Source organism: Gopherus evgoodei, chromosome 18 (genome assembly GCF_007399415.2).
Source record: "Gopherus evgoodei ecotype Sinaloan lineage chromosome 18, rGopEvg1_v1.p, whole genome shotgun sequence".
NCBI classification, from domain to species: domain Eukaryota; kingdom Metazoa; phylum Chordata; order Testudines; family Testudinidae; genus Gopherus; species Gopherus evgoodei.
The window spans coordinates 14,393,971-14,411,322 of NC_044339.1; the positions used below are offsets into that span (position 1 = coordinate 14,393,971).

The 17,352-nt window shown below is 45.9% G+C and overlaps 1 protein-coding gene across 2 annotated transcripts in view; it reads left to right on the plus strand.

The window, feature by feature from the left end:
* Nucleotides 1-17,352, plus strand: part of LOC115636797 (tyrosine-protein phosphatase non-receptor type 11-like) — an 88,439-nt gene that overhangs the window by 32,081 nt on the left and 39,006 nt on the right. For both annotated transcript variants that reach the window (XR_003997065.1, XM_030537371.1), the window contains exon 2: nucleotides 10,391-10,490. Coding sequence is in view for 1 of the 2 variants with exons in the window: in XM_030537371.1 (XP_030393231.1) it covers nucleotides 10,447-10,490 (44 nt within the window). In the remaining variant the exon portion in view is untranslated. The remainder of the gene's footprint in view (nucleotides 1-10,390; nucleotides 10,491-17,352) is intronic.

A 17,352-nucleotide genomic window follows, 5' to 3' on the forward strand; every position in this document is an offset into this window, starting at 1 on the left:
GAGTCTGATTTGTCTTGCGTACCCCCAGGTTTCATCTCACTTAAAAACTACTTGCTTACAAAATCAGGCATGAAAATCCAAAAGTTTCACAGACACACTAGTGCTGAAAAAATGGCCCCTTTCTCATTTTTACAATATAATTATAAAATTAATCAATGGAATATTAATATTGTACTTACTTTTCTGTGTATAGTATATAGAGTCATAAAAACAAGTCACTGTATGAAATTGTAGTTTGTACTAACTTTGGTAGTGCTTTTTAAGCAGCCTGTTAAAACTAGGCAAATATCTAGATGAGTTGATGTCCCCCTTGAAAGCCCTCTGCATACCCCCCACAGGTACGCGTACCCCTGGTTGAGAACCACTGCCGTACACCGCATGGGAGAGGTGGTCCCCGCTCTGAGGTGCGATCTGTATGATGGCATATGTATGTACTGGCATATGTGTTATTACTTTGTAGCAATATTGCATTTACTGTTCCTTTGTTTAGAACACTTAGCCATGCACTGTAGTTAAGTTTCATTTTTCTTAATGATGAACCACAGTGCCTGCGTATGGTCTTTGCCGCTTCAAAGGGCTGAATGTGTATGACTGACTTTTTCAAATACTCACAAAATGCATCAGAAGAAACTCGGGAGTCCTCGCAAGGGCAGTTTAGAAAAGTTAGTTGAGACCCAAAGCAACTTAAACTGTGAAAGCAACTGCATATGAGTGAAATCGAATGAAAAGGGGGAAAACTTTCCATCAGAGCAGGTGGATGAGGGGTGTGTGTGTATAAAGTCTATGCTACCACACTATATTCACTTGGGGGAGAGGTGGGCTGGGATAAGACGTTTGTGTTCCTGAAGCCACATTTTGGAGCTGCTAAGTGCAGCCAGGTCATTGTGAAATTGAGCTCTTAAGCATAGACCCTGGCCTCAAAACATAACACTGAACATGCTTAGATTTTACTCCAAAATTACTGTTATGATCTGGGTGTGGATGGATTAGAACCCCTTCTTTAGAGGTCTGGACTGTGCTTACTTTTCAGGAAGTTAACCTGCTGTCCATTTTGCCATAAGAGCGACTCAAGGCTCTCGCCAGCTTCACTCTCATTAGATTATTCTAAAATCTGTTTAGTGCCTTGCAAAAGCCACTTCATTCCCTCTCACCACCTGCCTCCCGGAGTCTCAGCTCCTACCTTGCTGCATTCTGCTTCATCGGGTCATAGCAAAGCAGCTGAACAAATAACTTTCTGCTTCATGGTGGGACGTGTCACTCAAGTGGCAACCAAGCAGTTTCGTAGTTGGCTGGTGACGCGCTTATTTTTTACATGCCCCAACTTTCTGCCAGGTGTGTACACAACTTAATTACAATGGGAACAAGAGCATCTGTAACATACAGGATGGTAAATATCCCAGTAATTGAGATGCTTGTTTTAGTGTCTCAGCTCTGTAGTTCCACCTTAGCTTGAGGTTAAAATGAAACTAGTTTAGTGTATAATATAATACAGAAACTTGCAGATCGGAGAGTGGACGGGTTTTATTTGGCCAGTAATTTGTAATATCAGATTTTAAATTACAAAATACTTGTGGCTAACTTGCAAACAGGAAGAGGTAAAAGTTACCGGCTAAATCATTCCCTCCAGCTTTTTTATGGGGAGTTGATCTGTTTAAAGTGGCTTAGAGGATTTAGTTGCCCCTCCATTAATTTTAAAGGATGATGGGTCTAAATCCTCTAGGCTGCTTTGAAAATCTCCGCTGTAATTCTTTCCCTACTTAACACAGTGGCATTTGAGGATACGCTGTTTTACTGACATAGTGTTGTTTTATACATTTGGGCCGGGCTACATTAGACCAGTTTCTCTCCTTCATAGAGGACCTAGTCTAGAGTCAAACAAAGCCATGGCCTCTTCCTGTGATCTCTCCAAAATTTCTTTGGGTTCAGCCTTTTTTTTCTTTCTTTGCTCCTCTTGCTCACGTTCTATCCATTGCACAATCGACCGACATACAAAGTCTGGACTGTAGCAGGCAGTCTCTCTTGGTGGTATGCAGTGTGTCATCTAATCTTCGAAATCCATTCTTAAAACATGTCTAATGTGATCTCCGATAGGGCTGCAGGAAGCCTGTAGTCTCCCTAGTTTACATATTGCCTATAGAGGTCCAGGCTTTCTGTGTTTAGGTGAGGAGAGGAAGGAAGCAGAGTATCAAAATCCCAATATGAATCTTTGACAACTTTTTTCCACTTGCAAAAGTTGTCTACAAATAGACACCTGGCTCGCCATCCACTTACATGCCTCTCAATCTATTTATCCTGGGTATTTACGTTACACTTGAACTAAGCACCTCACAATCATTGTTTTTTCTCTCACAACAGCCCTATGAGGCAGGGAATTGCTATTATTAACTGGGGCAAGTCACTTCTAGTCTGTCTGAAGTCACAGCAGGGAGCCTGTGTCAGAGCAAGGGAAACAAACCCAGGTCTCCCATGCCTCCAAGCTATCACCATAACAACGGGCCTATGCTTCCTCTCCTAGGTCGCTTTCCATCCATGCGGTGCTTGGGAACACAGTATGGATAAGAACCTGGGTTCATGCTAAAAATATCTGCTTTGTATGCTAACTAGCTAAATGAATGGAGGGGGCTACATTGTGTCTGGTCGGGGAGTAATAAGATGCATGTTCTTAAAGCAGTGTCTTTAAAGACACACACACACACACACACACACACACCTCTCTCTCTCTGCAGCAGTGTAGTACACACCCAGGTTTCTGAAGCGTTCTGCCCTAATCCCATGGGAAGAGTCATGGCGACAGTTGGCTGTCGGAGATGGAAGCTGCTCCTTCTCCTGAAAACCCCGCCCTGGCTAGCTGATGGCTTGCGCACATGGACGTTGCTTTATGTATATGCAGGCTGGGGGTCTGAATAGCCTCTCACCAGAAGTGGAGAAAACTTGCTCCAGTATCAATGAAAGGTCCAGCTGTGCTCGTTACTTACTCTGTGCTGCTGTACCAGATGGCTGGTCATAGGGACTAAAGCCCTCATCTCACCTTGAGCACAGGGACAGCATGGTCTGCCCCATTGATGCATCTCAACCCTGACCTAGACTCCCCACCTCTAGAGGCCAAGAATGAACTCTGTCTCCATAGCCATTGGGTCTTCTCTGCAGAGACTGACGATAGGCTTGCCAATTAGTGTCAACTCTTAGTAGTTTCAATGATGTGAATGCTTGCCCATAGGGAGTTGTTCTTTCTCTCTCCTCACCTCCCACCCCCAATAAATTGTTTGCTTAGTCTGAATGCTTGGTGGGCCTTCCCACTTCCCCTCCACACCTTTTCTCAAACACTTCCTAGTATGCCTGCACTCACTAGGCATATCTGCTGCAGGTTAGATCGTTGGCTGGTGTAGAGGACTTCAGTGGAGCTATGCTGACTAGCACCAGCAAAGAACCAGACTCCCAGATTTCATCTAATGAGTCAGGAGTTTGCATTGTAAGTGAAGGCACAGGTGGGACACTTCAGCCAAACAACCTATCTGGCCGAGCGGCACTCCCTGACCTTTAATCCTTCTAATGTCAGAGTCCTAAGACTTCACCAAACTTGAGGTGGATGTATCCATGTCTTTACATCAGTGCTGAGTGCAAATATCCAGCTGCTATGATCTAGCAAGGCACCAAATGAAAGCTCGTCTGAGTGCAAGCCTGTGATGTGAAAGAGATGCTGTGATGTTCACACAAGTGACTCGCTAAGTGGCTGACCCAGGTTTCGGGTTAATTAAATGTGGCGAATGAGTGGAAACACAGATTCTGATTTTAGAGCTTGAGATGGGAAGCATTGCTGATGGATTTACATGCAGTGGCCGTTAACACGCCAGGTTTTGTGTGGCCTGGGACACTGATACTTTTCTCCAGGCAGGAGTCACGAATAAGTGCACTTGTCTGCAAGAGTGCATTGGGGAGAACAACAGCGGGAACCCCAATGCTGTAGCTCCCTCTTGCAGCTGAATGCCGTGAGGTGCTGCTCTATTGGCTTGGAAGGGGGAAAACGAAACCTTCCGTTGCAGAGCTTTTCCCCTCTTCCCTATATGAGTCTAGGGGCTTGGGAAAGCATTTACAGTTTCTTCCCCACTTGACCCATTGGTTCCCTGCTTGCCGTGTAAACCGAACTCCCAAGTGAGACTTGTCATGGTGTGATCTGATCCATAACAGCAAGTACAGTTGGAGAGATTGTGTTCATCAAATGCAGAGGAAAAAGTCCTTGCCAGTCGCTGTCAGATACTGTACCCCAGCCTCCCTCTCCAAAACATCCCTTGTGGAAGCAGGTGACACCTGAAAGGGAATGGGCAAAACAGGCACATCAAGGTATGTTCAGAGCCAGTTTCCTGCTAACAGATAGTGCATTGTGTGACTCAAAGCAGTGCCTTCAAAGCCCACCCCGAGGACGCTTCACCATGTCCCCAGGAAATTAAAGAGACAGCTTGAAGAGAAGAGGTCTGTCTGCAAATGCTACACCTCCCCTAGTTACAGATACTACCCGAGATCATTAGAACTGGGGGAAGTTAGCAAGAAGGCTGTTCGCTGTGTGCTTTTGACAGCACTGTATGGATCGTTTCCTTCACCGTATCATGAGTTAGTAACAACCAGACTTCTAGCGTGTACACCTCAACGTGAATCAATGGCTGGTGAAGCAGTGGCTGTTAGAAATGCATGCTAATGTGCGGAGGGGTGGAGGGGAATGAGTTTTCCTATATTTCTATAGGCACTATAGTGTGGGGCCTTTGAATCCTGAATGCAGAAGCGGCCATAACATTTCATTACAAAGATGGGGTGTGTTTTTCTGCATGTGGTAGGAGAAAACTTCTCTTTTGGGATACTGGGAATCTGACGACTCCTCCTCCTCTGCCCCATCTTGAGCCATCCTCCCTTTCCGGCCAGAGACCAGGTGGGATACCTTATGGTGCAGCTTAGCGCTGTCCCTGAATACCTGTTGCAGGTTGTAGTTGTGATGCTAAGCAGCACTGTTGCATCGGTGGTCATGGCCCAGTTGAGCAGGCATGCGCATACGTACATGTAACCACAAGCGTGTTGGTGCACATGTACCGTTTCACGCCTGTGCCACTAAACCTCTGCCCGTTTCTAGACTGGCTCTCCACTGGAGTCCTAGCATGCGCCATTAGCATCTCCCTCCCCTGCCACATCAGCTGCCATTTTTGGGGCAGCCTTTCCATTTCCAGCTTTCGTAGGGGCCTGGAAATAGAAGCTCTGCCATCCTGTTGGACAGGCTGTTCTCGCTACATTGCTGGAAACTGTTGCTGCCGCTTGTGAGGCTCCCGGCTCAGTGTTGTGGGCACAATGAACCAGACATTGGGCTGCCTGTCTGAACTGCCCGTGTGCAGATGCTCGCTAGTAATGCTCCATTAGAATCTTATCCTAGGAGCTACTGCCCAGAGCATGGGCATCTGCTCGACATTCAGGTTTAAAGATGAATGGTGACTCCTCATTCCTTGAGCTAAAACGCTCCCAGAACACTGCCTTGATACTAGGGTGGTGGACACCCTTCCATCACATTGCCGGTAGCATTATACACTGGCGCCAGTCCGTTTGGGAGGGGCATGTTCAGTCCAGCTCTGTGTACATGTGGGAGGCCATACAGATAGAGGGCATTGTGGCCATGGTCATGGGGTGCATCACAGCTGCTCCCTGGCCCATGGCAGGGAGAGATCAATGCACAGGTATGTGCTGATTCCTATGCATGGGAAATCTCATTTTCATATCCTCCGTGCACCTATATTTGTGTGCACATCTCGGGGTGTGTGCGTGTGGAGGCAAAGCAGCTCTTGCAAGCTCCAGTGCGTCAGCATATCTCTCCGTGCCATGCAGTTCGCTGCGTTCCTGGAGCCGGTTGTCATCCTTCTCCTCCTCCGCAGAGGACGTCTTTTTTTAGCTGTTTCCCTTCCTTGTCACTTCATGGCTTTTTATCTGGGGGGAAGGAAAGAAAACTGTTGAAAGAGGCTGTCCGCATCAGCGCTGTGGCTTGGCGTGGGATGGGCTGTGAGGAAGTCCCTGTGATATGCAGCGCACTCTGGTTCAGGGTATGAGCTCAGGGCACAGTCTAGGAGAAAAGCTGCTTTCCAGAGAGCTTTGGGCTTAGCTTTGCCTAGGACCTAGTCTACTGCTGAAAGGATTTCCATTACGGGGACTCGGGAAATCAGTGTAGCCACAAGGACTCTAACACTTGGGGTGGAAAAAAACTTGGGTCTGATTTCTCTTTTCTAGGGGGCCTCAGCCCAGTACCACCCAGAGGATTGAGGGGGCCTGCGGCAAAGTGGGGAAGCTGCGGTACTTGTACTCACCCGGCAGCGGTCTGGGTCTTTGGCAGCTGAGGGGCCCTTCAGTCGCTCTGCGTCTTCAGCAGCACTGAAGGGCCCCCTGCTGCCGAAGACCCAGACCGCCACCGGGTCAGGGCTTGTGGGACCCCTGCGGGGCCTGGGACAAATTGCCCCACTTGCACCCCCACGCCCCGGGGTGGCCCTGGCTCAGCCTTGCCTTTTCCAGTGGAAGTAAACGGGTGCTGTAGGCTCTCAGCACCTGTGAAGAGAGCTCTAGATTCAGGAAGGTGCTTAAGTTCGTGCCTAACTTTAATGACATCAGTGGGACTACAGAGATGCTGAAGTGCTTTGCTGAACTGGGGCCTAGGAGGGGCTGGGCAAAGCTTCCTTTGCTTTCCCACCAGCTGCAGGAATTAAACATGGAGGGAGAGGGGAAAGTGTGTAAATTGCTGCATTTTTAGCAAAGTAAATGGTGACTTTTAGATTGCAGGTGTCTGCGCATAGCCGTACTCAGGGCAGCTGCGTTACAGTGCCTCTAGATGTGTGATATTTAAAGACTGTTGCTTTTAGGGTTGGTTCATCCCAGCTATGGGATGCTGCCGTATGTATTTTGAGTGGTTGGCTCCAGAGTTACAATAGCAAGGATTAATAAAGTGGAGCGAGGGGGAAGGGGAGCAGGAAGAGTCACGGTTTCCCAAAACAGGTGCCTGCGTTGAGGCTCTTAAATAAGTGACTTTTTTTTTTTTTAAAAGGGCTGAGCAGTCAGCAGCACCCTGCTGTTTAGTGTGAATGAGAATTTTCAAAGGGTGCTGCTTGATGTCTTAGGCCTGGTCTATACTGGTGGTGGTGGCGGCGGCGGAGGGGGATCAATCTAAGTTACGCAACTTCAGCTAAATGAATAACGTAGCTGAAGTTGACGTACTTAGACCTACCCACTGCGGCGACAGCTGCCACTCCCCCGTCGATTCCGCCCACACCTCTCACAGCGCTGGAGTACAGGAGTCGACAGGAGAGCGCTCGGGGGTCGATTGATCGCGTCTAGACTAGGTGTGCGCAAGGTGCTGTAGTGACAGATGGTCACCAGGCAAAAGGAGTCTGTGGCAGACCTAGGAACATAAGTTCATTCCCCGTATCCCATTCCAGCGCCTGAACCTCGTGATCACCATCCTTCCTCCCACTTTCCACCCCTCTAGTGTGTGGCTGTCTGGTCTATGCAAAGATGCTCCAGGTGGTTCAGTTTACTCATCTTCCATCTCTTGGGATGTGAATTGACACAAGTCCTTGCTCAGGTCACAAGTGAGAAGAGTGCTAATTTGTATCCTGGTTCCTATTTGCCTGTGTCACAAAACCATGTGTACAACTAGCAGTCCTCTATATAAAGCATAAGCACATGGCTTTTGTTCATTTGACAATTCCCTCCACACTTACCAGGAGTGTGAATGGGCCATTCTGATTAGTAAACTTTAAATCCAAATACTCTGCAAAGGGAAAGCCTGTTCTTGCGGTTTCTCCCCATTCCTTAACTTATTCTCTGCCATTTGCTAGTTTTGAGCTGATGACCTGGTTGTTAATCTCAGGTTTCCCCAGGGAGGTAAGGGGTGGCCTTGTGATGGGATTCTGACTCTTCACTTCTTGTGTCTAAAGGCGGCTCTGGTCTGTGAATTCTGACAGCTGTCTCCCTCAGTGGCTTTCCTGCTGAGCGTGGGTGCGTGTGGACCCAAAGTTGGCCGAGGGTGATCAGTAGGATTCATTTGCAACAAGCATGCTGGGCCTCCAAGACTCAGTCGGGACCCTACACTTAAACTTTTCCGTGCAGCCTGGACAATCTGGGGGGCAGGTCTTAGCAGAAACCGGGCCTGATTTAGAGAGGCAGCATGACCTGCTGGATACAGTGCTGAGCTGGGAGATGTGGTTCTAATCCTGGCTCTGCTGTGCGTCCTTGAACGTGTTGCTGCACCGCTTTGTGCCTCCGTCTCCTTCAAGTGAATATTCTTTGCATCAAGGGCTCTTGGGCCGTGTCCCCACAGTGCCTCGCCTAGTGGGGCCCTGATCTCTGCTGGGGCTTCTGGGAATTACTGCAATGCAAATATTATGGACTCTAGGCCTACTTTTGCAATGGCATCTCCACAGATGGACTTTATTGAAGCTGTGGGTCTGCCCCTGCCGGTGTCATTGCAGGACATCATCAAATAAGCGTTTAATTTGGGTGGGATAAAGCGGTAGTTATATATTAGTGTTACTTGTTCCCTAGAAAGGAGCGTTGTTGATACGACTGATAATTGTGTAATGCTGTGTGTATAGATTGGGTGGTAGTTACATCTCAGCAGCTTTATTTCCAATATAATTTCCTATTTCCACTGCAGGGCTGGGTGAAATATTCACAATTTACTTTTGTTGTTTTTAAATTATTTTGGTTCAGATTAGCAATATTGCTCCAATTTCCAGGTAAAATAACAATGAAATTCTGCTGCTTTTTGCAATTTGCAAATAGGAACATTTTTGGAGTTTAAATGGGTTCCACTTTAGTACATGAAAGGTCCTCTTTTTGAAGCAGAGATTTCAACCCTCAGAATTCAGTTCTGACACAGATCCGTTTCATACAAAAACATGGCAGAAGATTGCGTTATTTGGTGTGGAACTTCTGGGGTTCAGAATCGCACTGAAATTTTGCGTATGTACACACACACAACCCATGTACTAATGTGCAACCCTAGTAAGTTGCTAAGTATGAGTTCCATATAGGCATTTAGTGTTATACAGCCCTATGGTGACATGGTCCTGTCCTGATGTGCTTCTCATATCTCATTATGATGCAAAGTAGGGCAGACACAAATAATGCATGAGACTCCAGTTAACTTGAAAAAAGGTGGGCATTGCATGGAAAATGCAGCAGCATGCTTTTCGGGGGAGAGATTTGAAGGAAAAGGTTTGGTGCATCACCAGAGGGCTGTTCTTCTGTGTAGAAGAAGGCATGCGGGTGAGATCAGGAGCAAGGGACAATGGATGGATGTGGTCAAAGCAAAGGGAATGAGAGAGAGAGAGAGCAGGAGGGGATAGGTGCAAAACCTTGAAGGTGTGAGTGGGAATCTCAGTGGACATAACACTGGGCCAGAACTTGAGGTATTGTAAATCAGCAATTTACACCAGCTGTGCATCTAGCCCAGTAAGCGTAAGCTACATCTTTATGCCCACTGCCTTTTTGGACAAGTCGGTTTCTGAAAATCTGTCTATGGAAACCATTACCTGCCACAGTATTCTGGCTTCACCAACCGGGAACATGTGGATGGTGAACAATGATTTTTGAAATAGGTCCTTTATGAATATACTTATGGAGAAACAGCCCCTCTGTTGTATTAACTGTATTGTAGCCTGTCCACTGCTGTGCAGTGCGATGCAGCTTTATTTTGTCTTCTATGCTGTGTCTTCCGTTCAAACTAGATCCCCAGCAATTTAATAATAAGCAGAGATGGATAGTAAGAGTGGAAGAGGGACCTGATTCCTCATTGTCCCGCACCTTGTGTGGTCAGGTGGATCGCTGCAAAGAGGGCGCAGAAGGTAGCATTTCACTCCCATGCTGCACAAGACGCAGAGTGAAGCAGGGTGGGACCACGGTGGTGTCAGATGACCTGGAGAGCTGTGGCCTAAAGCCCGTGGGAGGATGGTGGCAAGACCTTCACTGGGCTTTTCCCTAAGGGCTTGGGCCAAAGCTCTGTGCAGCCAGTTTCAGATGGCAAGGTCTGCGGTGGACAAGGCTCCAGCAGCAGGTGGCTCAGCCAGAGGCTGGGGCTAGAAGAGGAGAAGGGATGAGTTCGGCGGGCAAGTTTCCAAGCCTTAATTTAGCAAAGCACGTTGGTGGAAGACCATTCAGACTTGGATGTTTTTTGTAGCCTCCCTTTAAGGGCGGTGAAAATGCCTGTCCATACATACAGATGAAAAGAGGCTATAGGACATTACCGATTGTTGGCACCTTGTCTCTAGCCGGAACCACATAGTTAATAATGGTCTAGAATTGTCTGGCTCAAGAAAGCAGAAGCTCGTGAATTCCTTTGCGTTTGGTGTAGACTTAACAATTTCTTGTGGCATAGGTAACCCAGAGACTGCAAGGGGTGATTGATTTCTGTATCGTGACCCTGAGGGTGTTATGAGGCCAGAGAACAACCACCGTGTGACTTCACCCATTCCAAGGTTAGCAATTGCTCAGAACGGAACTGCCGGGTCTCCCCTCCTGCCTGCTTTTTCTCCTCCCTGCCCCCCAAGCCCAACTCTGATAGTGAAATAAACTTGCTCTCCGCACGCCACCGTCGTGACTTCACACGGTAATGAATGTTTCTTGTAAAAACTGGTGGTGACCTTCCCAGAGAAACAGAAAGGCAAGAATGATTATATAGTGGATAGCATGAGATTAGGAGCCAGGACTCCTGAGTTCTGTTTTTCTAGCTCTGCTTCTGACTTGCTGTGGGACTGAGTAAGCTCTTACTTACTTTAATGCACACGAAAGCGTTTCAAGGCCCGCTGTGGAAGGTGCTAGAGAAATGAGAGGTATTTCTAGAGTTAGAAGCTGAGTTCCTGTAACTCCATGTAATGCGAAGGGTGGTGGTTTTCAAATGTGCCCAAGTGACTTAAGAGCGCAAGTTGTGTTAGCATTCCATGACATTTCTATGCTCAGATTACATGGGGGGGTATGTGAAAAATCTGCCCAAATCTATGCAAGCTGTTTACTGAGAACCAGATTTGATTCTCAAGGCTTCTCCATGCTGGTGGTGTTTGCATTGTTATAACTGTGCTCATGCAAAGCCCTAGTGTAGATGTGTTGCACTACTGTTTGTTTGTTTTGTTTTAAAGGGGGCACCTGGAGTGGCTTATCCTGGATTCAAACTGGGATAAGTTTCAGCAGTGCAGCTCCATAGTGGAAAAACCTCCCCACCAAACAGACAAGGCTCCAGTTATGCTCGGTCAGTCTAGAGAAACGCCACTGGCTTCGGGATCAACCTCCCCTTTCAGTTATTTGTTGTCTCGACTTCCCTCAATGAGTGGGTTGAATCTTTTTATATAGCATGTTACCCTCACTTTACCTTTTTCCTTTTTCATGTGCTTTTTGGCTGTATCTCTGGGGCTTGTCTGGGAAGAAGGAGGATGGTGACTTTTTTTCAGCTGATGTGCAGCTTATCTGAAAGAGGCTCTGGCACAGTTTTCAAAGCCAAACCCTCCTGCTTCCCACCCCATGCTGAGCCAAACTAGGGGTTTGAGGAACATGCCCTACCATTCTCCATTCCCCAGTTCACCCCTTAAAAAATAAGGAGCCTAGAGGAGTTAGGCACCTAACTTGACTTTGATCAGGAGCATGTAAAATACATGAAATCAATAAGAAACAGAACACTTGATTTAAAAAAAAAAGAGAACCCTCCAAGGGACTAATCTAAGGCTGGCAGCTAAGTTTGTGGAACACGATTGTTAACTATCACGGCAATGAGTTATTAGAAGCAGAGAACTGATTGGTAGGTAAGCTCCTCTTTTCACCAAGATAAGGATGTGATTCACTTCTAGAAACAAGGGGGAGGGAGTATGGCCTGATGGATGGAGACCTGGGTACTATTCCCAGCTCTGCCACTGGCCTGTTGGGTGACATGGGGCAAGTTTCTTCACCCCTCCGTGCCTCAGTTTCCCCATCAATCCTCATTTTACAAGTTGGTCTACTCAGGCCTGTGTTTTGTTGTTGTATCTTTTAAGCCCAGACCCAAGCCTGGGAGGGTTGAATAGTTTTTTAGCCTGACCCCTCCCTGCTGACCATGAGTCGCTGTTGTCTCTCTACTTGCCCGGGGTTGGCATGGCTGGTGGCTGCGTGCTCCCCTCCTGCCATCTGCGCCCCATGCGATGTTCTGTGCGCTGCAAGATGAGAGATGCTGCCATCCCTTGGCAGGCACGTTCATTCAGGACCACACGCAGCGAGATGGTGGCAGCTCACAGGAGTGGGAGCCGCAGCCACGCCCGCTGGCAGAAGGAGGAAAGCCAACCCAGCCTGGACGTGGCACTTTTAGTCGGGCTGGGGTTAGTTTGCAGGGCTATAATGAGGATAAAGATACTGACCACCTTCTGAGAGGCATGTTGAGATGTACTGATGAAAAGTGCTATAGAAAAGCCGGGTATCTGTTTCTTTAAATGTATAGTGCTGTAGTGAACCCGATAGCTGCTGTTAAACGACCAAAAGGCAAATAGCATTGAAAAAGCATGAGTTCTATTTGATGCTTGTTATGACTAAATCCATGTTACTTCTGTTTTAACCTCCTTTATCTCATTCATGCGAATGGCCGTTCTGCTGGGCACCACTATTGCTAAGCAGTGCATTGTGGACCTGGCAGTGGGGAAGGGTTTAACGCAACCTTTTCTTGACCATATATAGATGGGGAGGGAGGAGAGGGCTCAGTATGGAGCATTTTGCCCAGGAGTGACTCATCATGTAACTAAGCAGTGTTTCTCTGGGGAAGTCCCTTTGAGTGTACACTCTAACCAGCTACTTCAAAACTACATGGAAAATATCTGTACAGTTCTTGTCACCGGGCTGATGGAAAATCTGCCGCTGGTTACAGGGTGCAGCTAGCAGTTGGAAATATGTGCACACCTGGGCATCTGCGGCTGCCCCCTAATGTACCAGAGTCGACTGGCTTCTACAAATATAGGAATTGCCATACCTGATCAGACATATAGTCCAGGTAGACCAGTATCCCATCTCCAGCCATGGCTAGTCTTTTCAGCTTCAGAGGGAGGTGGAAGAAACCCTGTAGTAAGCAGTTTTGGGATAACTTGTCCCCAGGGAAATTTCCATCCTGACCCAGTTAATGAGTGACTTCTGCCCTGAAGCATGAGCATTTATGCCCTTCTAAATAGTCAGCTGCTTCTGGGGTCCTCAAGCATTGGTGCACCTCGCTCCTGCCTATTCTCTGCCTGCGGCACTTAATAGTCTAGTCTCTGGGGGGCTGTAATACGCTGGTTGCTGGATTTAGTGTGGAGGTGCTGGGGTGTGTTGGTGGCCTGTGATACGCAGATGGTTGGAAGGGCTGCTCTGGTGGTGTGCCCTTTGCGCCTTCGTCTCTAGGACTAGTCTTGGCAGAATTCAATCTTTTAAATAACTTTGATGGAAAATATTGACTTTTTAAAGCATTTTTTCTGACTTTTCACTGGTTTAAACTCCCACAGTTGCAGGAAGTGTGTGTGCGCGCGCATGTGTCAGACTGCGGAGAGGTGGGAGTCAGACCCTAATTGCTCAATGACAGAAGTTGAGATTCAAACAGTTAATGGTTATAACCGTTAAAACACATCGGCAGCATCGTGTGTCTAAATGTACGAAGTAAATAGCCTTAAATTATAATCTAAGAAGTTCTCAAGCAACATTTTGCTTATTCCACTGATCTGTAAATTTTAAGTATTGGTGTCACCTTGGTTTGTGAAATCCATGTTTGCCAACATTTATCAATAAAAATCGAATCCTTCCAAGCATACCTAATGACTTTGTTGAAATCAAATGAGTATATAACTTGCCAGCCTAAAGTAATAACATTATTCTGCATACATGTATATAGTATCCCTTATGGAAAAGCCCTATAGAACTGATAAGTCTAGAACAAACAGGGTTCTGTAGAAACGACTTTCAAATCCTGTGGAATATAAAGCAGCATTATCCCTGCTATAGAACTGTAGATGCTGGTTTCAAAATTTAATCCAAATGTTCTGTTTCCATTAAGTTCTGTAAGACTAGTTCCCTAAAGGATGCTTTAAGTGGTGTGCAATGGAATGGCTAGCTGTCTGGATGCTGATTGCTTTGGGAAAACGGAAAATATTTACCTGTGTGTAAAACTGATTTTGTTTGCTGGATGTGTTTATTTAACACACTCCCTTTAGCCTAGGGTTGGTAGAATTTATTCTCTTGACAGGGATTTGAATTGAGCCAGACTAGAAAGAGCCAAGGAGGCAGACTTGTCTTATCAGGTTTAGGAAATGTTTTACGTGCAGGCATGCTTTTATGTAGAACCGCTGTTACCATACTATTAAGAGAGAAACAACTAATCTACATGTATGGAAACATCTGAAAGCGAACGCAGCATTTACTGTACAGTCAATGCCCAGTTTTGTTAAAACACTAAGCTTTAATATACTAAAACAAATGTGACACCCACACATCCCACGCCTCCCTAAATGGTACCGAATTAAACTGCTTGCTTATTTCCATCTCCGTATCAACAAATCTTTGTGCAAGAGGTCTTAAACACCAAACTATGACACACGACCTCCGTGTTGCTCTGCTTGTGGACTCACGATGACTTCTGTTTCCCGAACATCTTGCTTATTTGTTCTCCCACACTGATTAGTGGTTCAGTGTTGCCTTCTGACGTGATGGGATTTTTTTTTTAATCCCTTGTCTTGCAATAGTTGATATTAAAGCCCCAGCTGCTGGAGTCAAGTAATTACTTTAGAATCTCAGCTTTCATTGCGTGGCGGGGGGGAGAGTTTCACGCCCTTGTGGTTGTGGAAAAAAGATAGAAAATGTGACCTGAAGACTCAAAACACAGAGGAAATAAAAGAATCCAGCATTTATTGTTTAAAAAAACCCTCATGATTGATTTATTTTTAGGCCCAACTCACAATCTTTGACTGTTTGGGGCTGGCAATACAGGAGTTCTCAATGCTTCCACTCCTGCAGTTCCTTCATGATTTCTTGACACTCTGCTCTTCCCTTTGCAACTCAGCGGCTCTTCAGGAATGGGCAATTGCAGGGTATTAATTTCGTGTTTTTTTTTTTCTTTTTTCCATTTGGAAAGCACCAGATATCTTGGGCACTATACTGACCTGGGGGAAAGTTGATGGAAGGGGAACAAGACGTGTGTGAGGGACGCTAGACCAAAGGAAGGTTGTAGACTGTGTGCGCACTCCGGTGACTTATCTTAGCAGCGTTGCATAACCCCATAATGTAGATGCAGCCTGTGCCGATGGAAGGGGTTTTTCTGTTGGTGTAGGAGCTTCACCTCCTTGAGCAATGGCAGCTAGGTTGATAGAAGCATTCTTCTGTCAGTATAGCTACATCTGCACTGGGGGTTAGGTCAGCATAGCTACCTTGGTCAGGGTGTGCTTTTTTTAACGTAGCTACGTTGACCTAACTTGCATGTAAACGAGATTCTATGGTGCAACTTCTCTGCATAGGCAAGGCCTAAAGGCTTTTCTGTAAGTAGAATTGCCTAACGAGTTCTTTGTTCTCATTAAGCTTAACCCAGTGGGAACAAGGCATTTTTGTTCTGGAATAAGTGTCCCTACATGGAGTTATTAGGAACAGCTATAGCGCTTTAAATTCACACTCTACTGTAATCCACATTCACTTTCAGATGTAGACAAGCCCTAGGAAAGAGTGCCTTCATTGCCCAGTTCAGGTCAATGGTAACTGCAGGTGCTCAGCCCTTTACAGGATGCAGGAATTCCTCACAGTAGCAGGCCCAACAAGACAGCACTTTTCCTCTGGGTCTCCTAGTGTAACTCTTTATCTGGGTGCAAATCACATCTGGCAGGGTGCACACAAAGTTTATGTCCCTCTTATACTCTGTTCTGAGAGTTTAAGGCATGTGTTGGCCTTCTGTGAGAGACAAGGCAGCGTGAAGTAAAACCATGTGAAATGAAGTGGGCGATTGCTGTTTTTATGGCTCATTACAATTTGTAACACACGTCCTCCTGCCTGTTAACCCTTAATTGCACACTTCATTGTAAATGGTCTCTCCTACAGCACGTGTGAATCCCTTCTGCCTAACAATCTGTCCCATCTTGTGTTTAGCTTGGACACTTTGGTTATCTCCTCTGGACCTGAGGAACTGCTCATTGAAGCTCGAAAGTTTGTTGCTTCCACCAGAATAAGTTGATCCAATAAAATGTTCCCTCACCCACCTTGTTTCTCTTGGCGCCTGGGTCCAAAACTGCAAGCGCCACCATTTGTAGGCAAGTTAAAATAGAAGAGTGGGATTTTTAAATCCTGTTTTAATGGGAAATGGGCATCCAAACCCCTTTGAGCAGCTCTGAAGACTTCAACCTGGATACATTGTTTTCCAAGTTCCCTTTCTTTGCAAAATAGATTTTTAAATAACATCGATTCTTGAAAAAAATTTAGTGTCCAGCTATTCCAGCATGGTCTCCAGACCTCCACAGGGCTATTAAAAAAAAAAAAAAAAGCTTTTGTCTATGTCAGCATTGTTTTTTAGAAGCAGGGTCCAAACCAAACACCCACCCCTCAATTATTTTGGGGTGAAGTTTCTTTGGACCTGGAACTTTTTGGAATGAGCCAATGTCCAGATTCACTCAGTTTATAATATAGAGATGAAAACTAATTCTTGAGCCTCAATCTGTTTGTGGATGATGTGGTTTTTGATTTCGTTTCAGGAAATTTGAAAATGGCCAGGGAGGTGTTTTTATGGCTGGTATCAATCTTTTAAACTTTTGTAACAAGGGTTGACGTTTGGTTTTTTTTTTTTTTCTCCTCCCTCCAGATGACTTGTATATTATTGCCACAACACAGTTCAATAAAAGTAAGTTTTTTAGTCTTTTGTTAGCACCAGAGTTAAAGTATGTCTTCACTGGCGGAAAAAAAAAGTGTGTTTTTAACATAGGTTAGCTGGCTTGAGGTTAAAATAACAGTGGAAAACATGGCAACTCTGCTTTTAACTTGTTACCTGCTCAAGTTCAACCTCAAATTTCCCTGTCGGTAGGCTTGGAAGGAGTCGATTTTTACTGGTAAATGTCAGTAAGCCTGGATTTCACCCCACACTAGCTGACAAAATATTTCCATCGATAATTGAAATTTACAGATAGGCAAAGATTAAAAAATAACAAAAAGCTGTGTGAGAACTTAGTTTGATTTTAAGGATATTCATATTGTCAACATCACATGTCCAAATAGACAACTTGTGTTTTAACGATTATAGAGTGTTAATGTCTTAATTTCTACTACTAGATGTTGAAATTCAACAGTCTGACTTCTGACCTCTTTCCCCTTGCCCCCACCCCACCTTTTGTCTGGCCC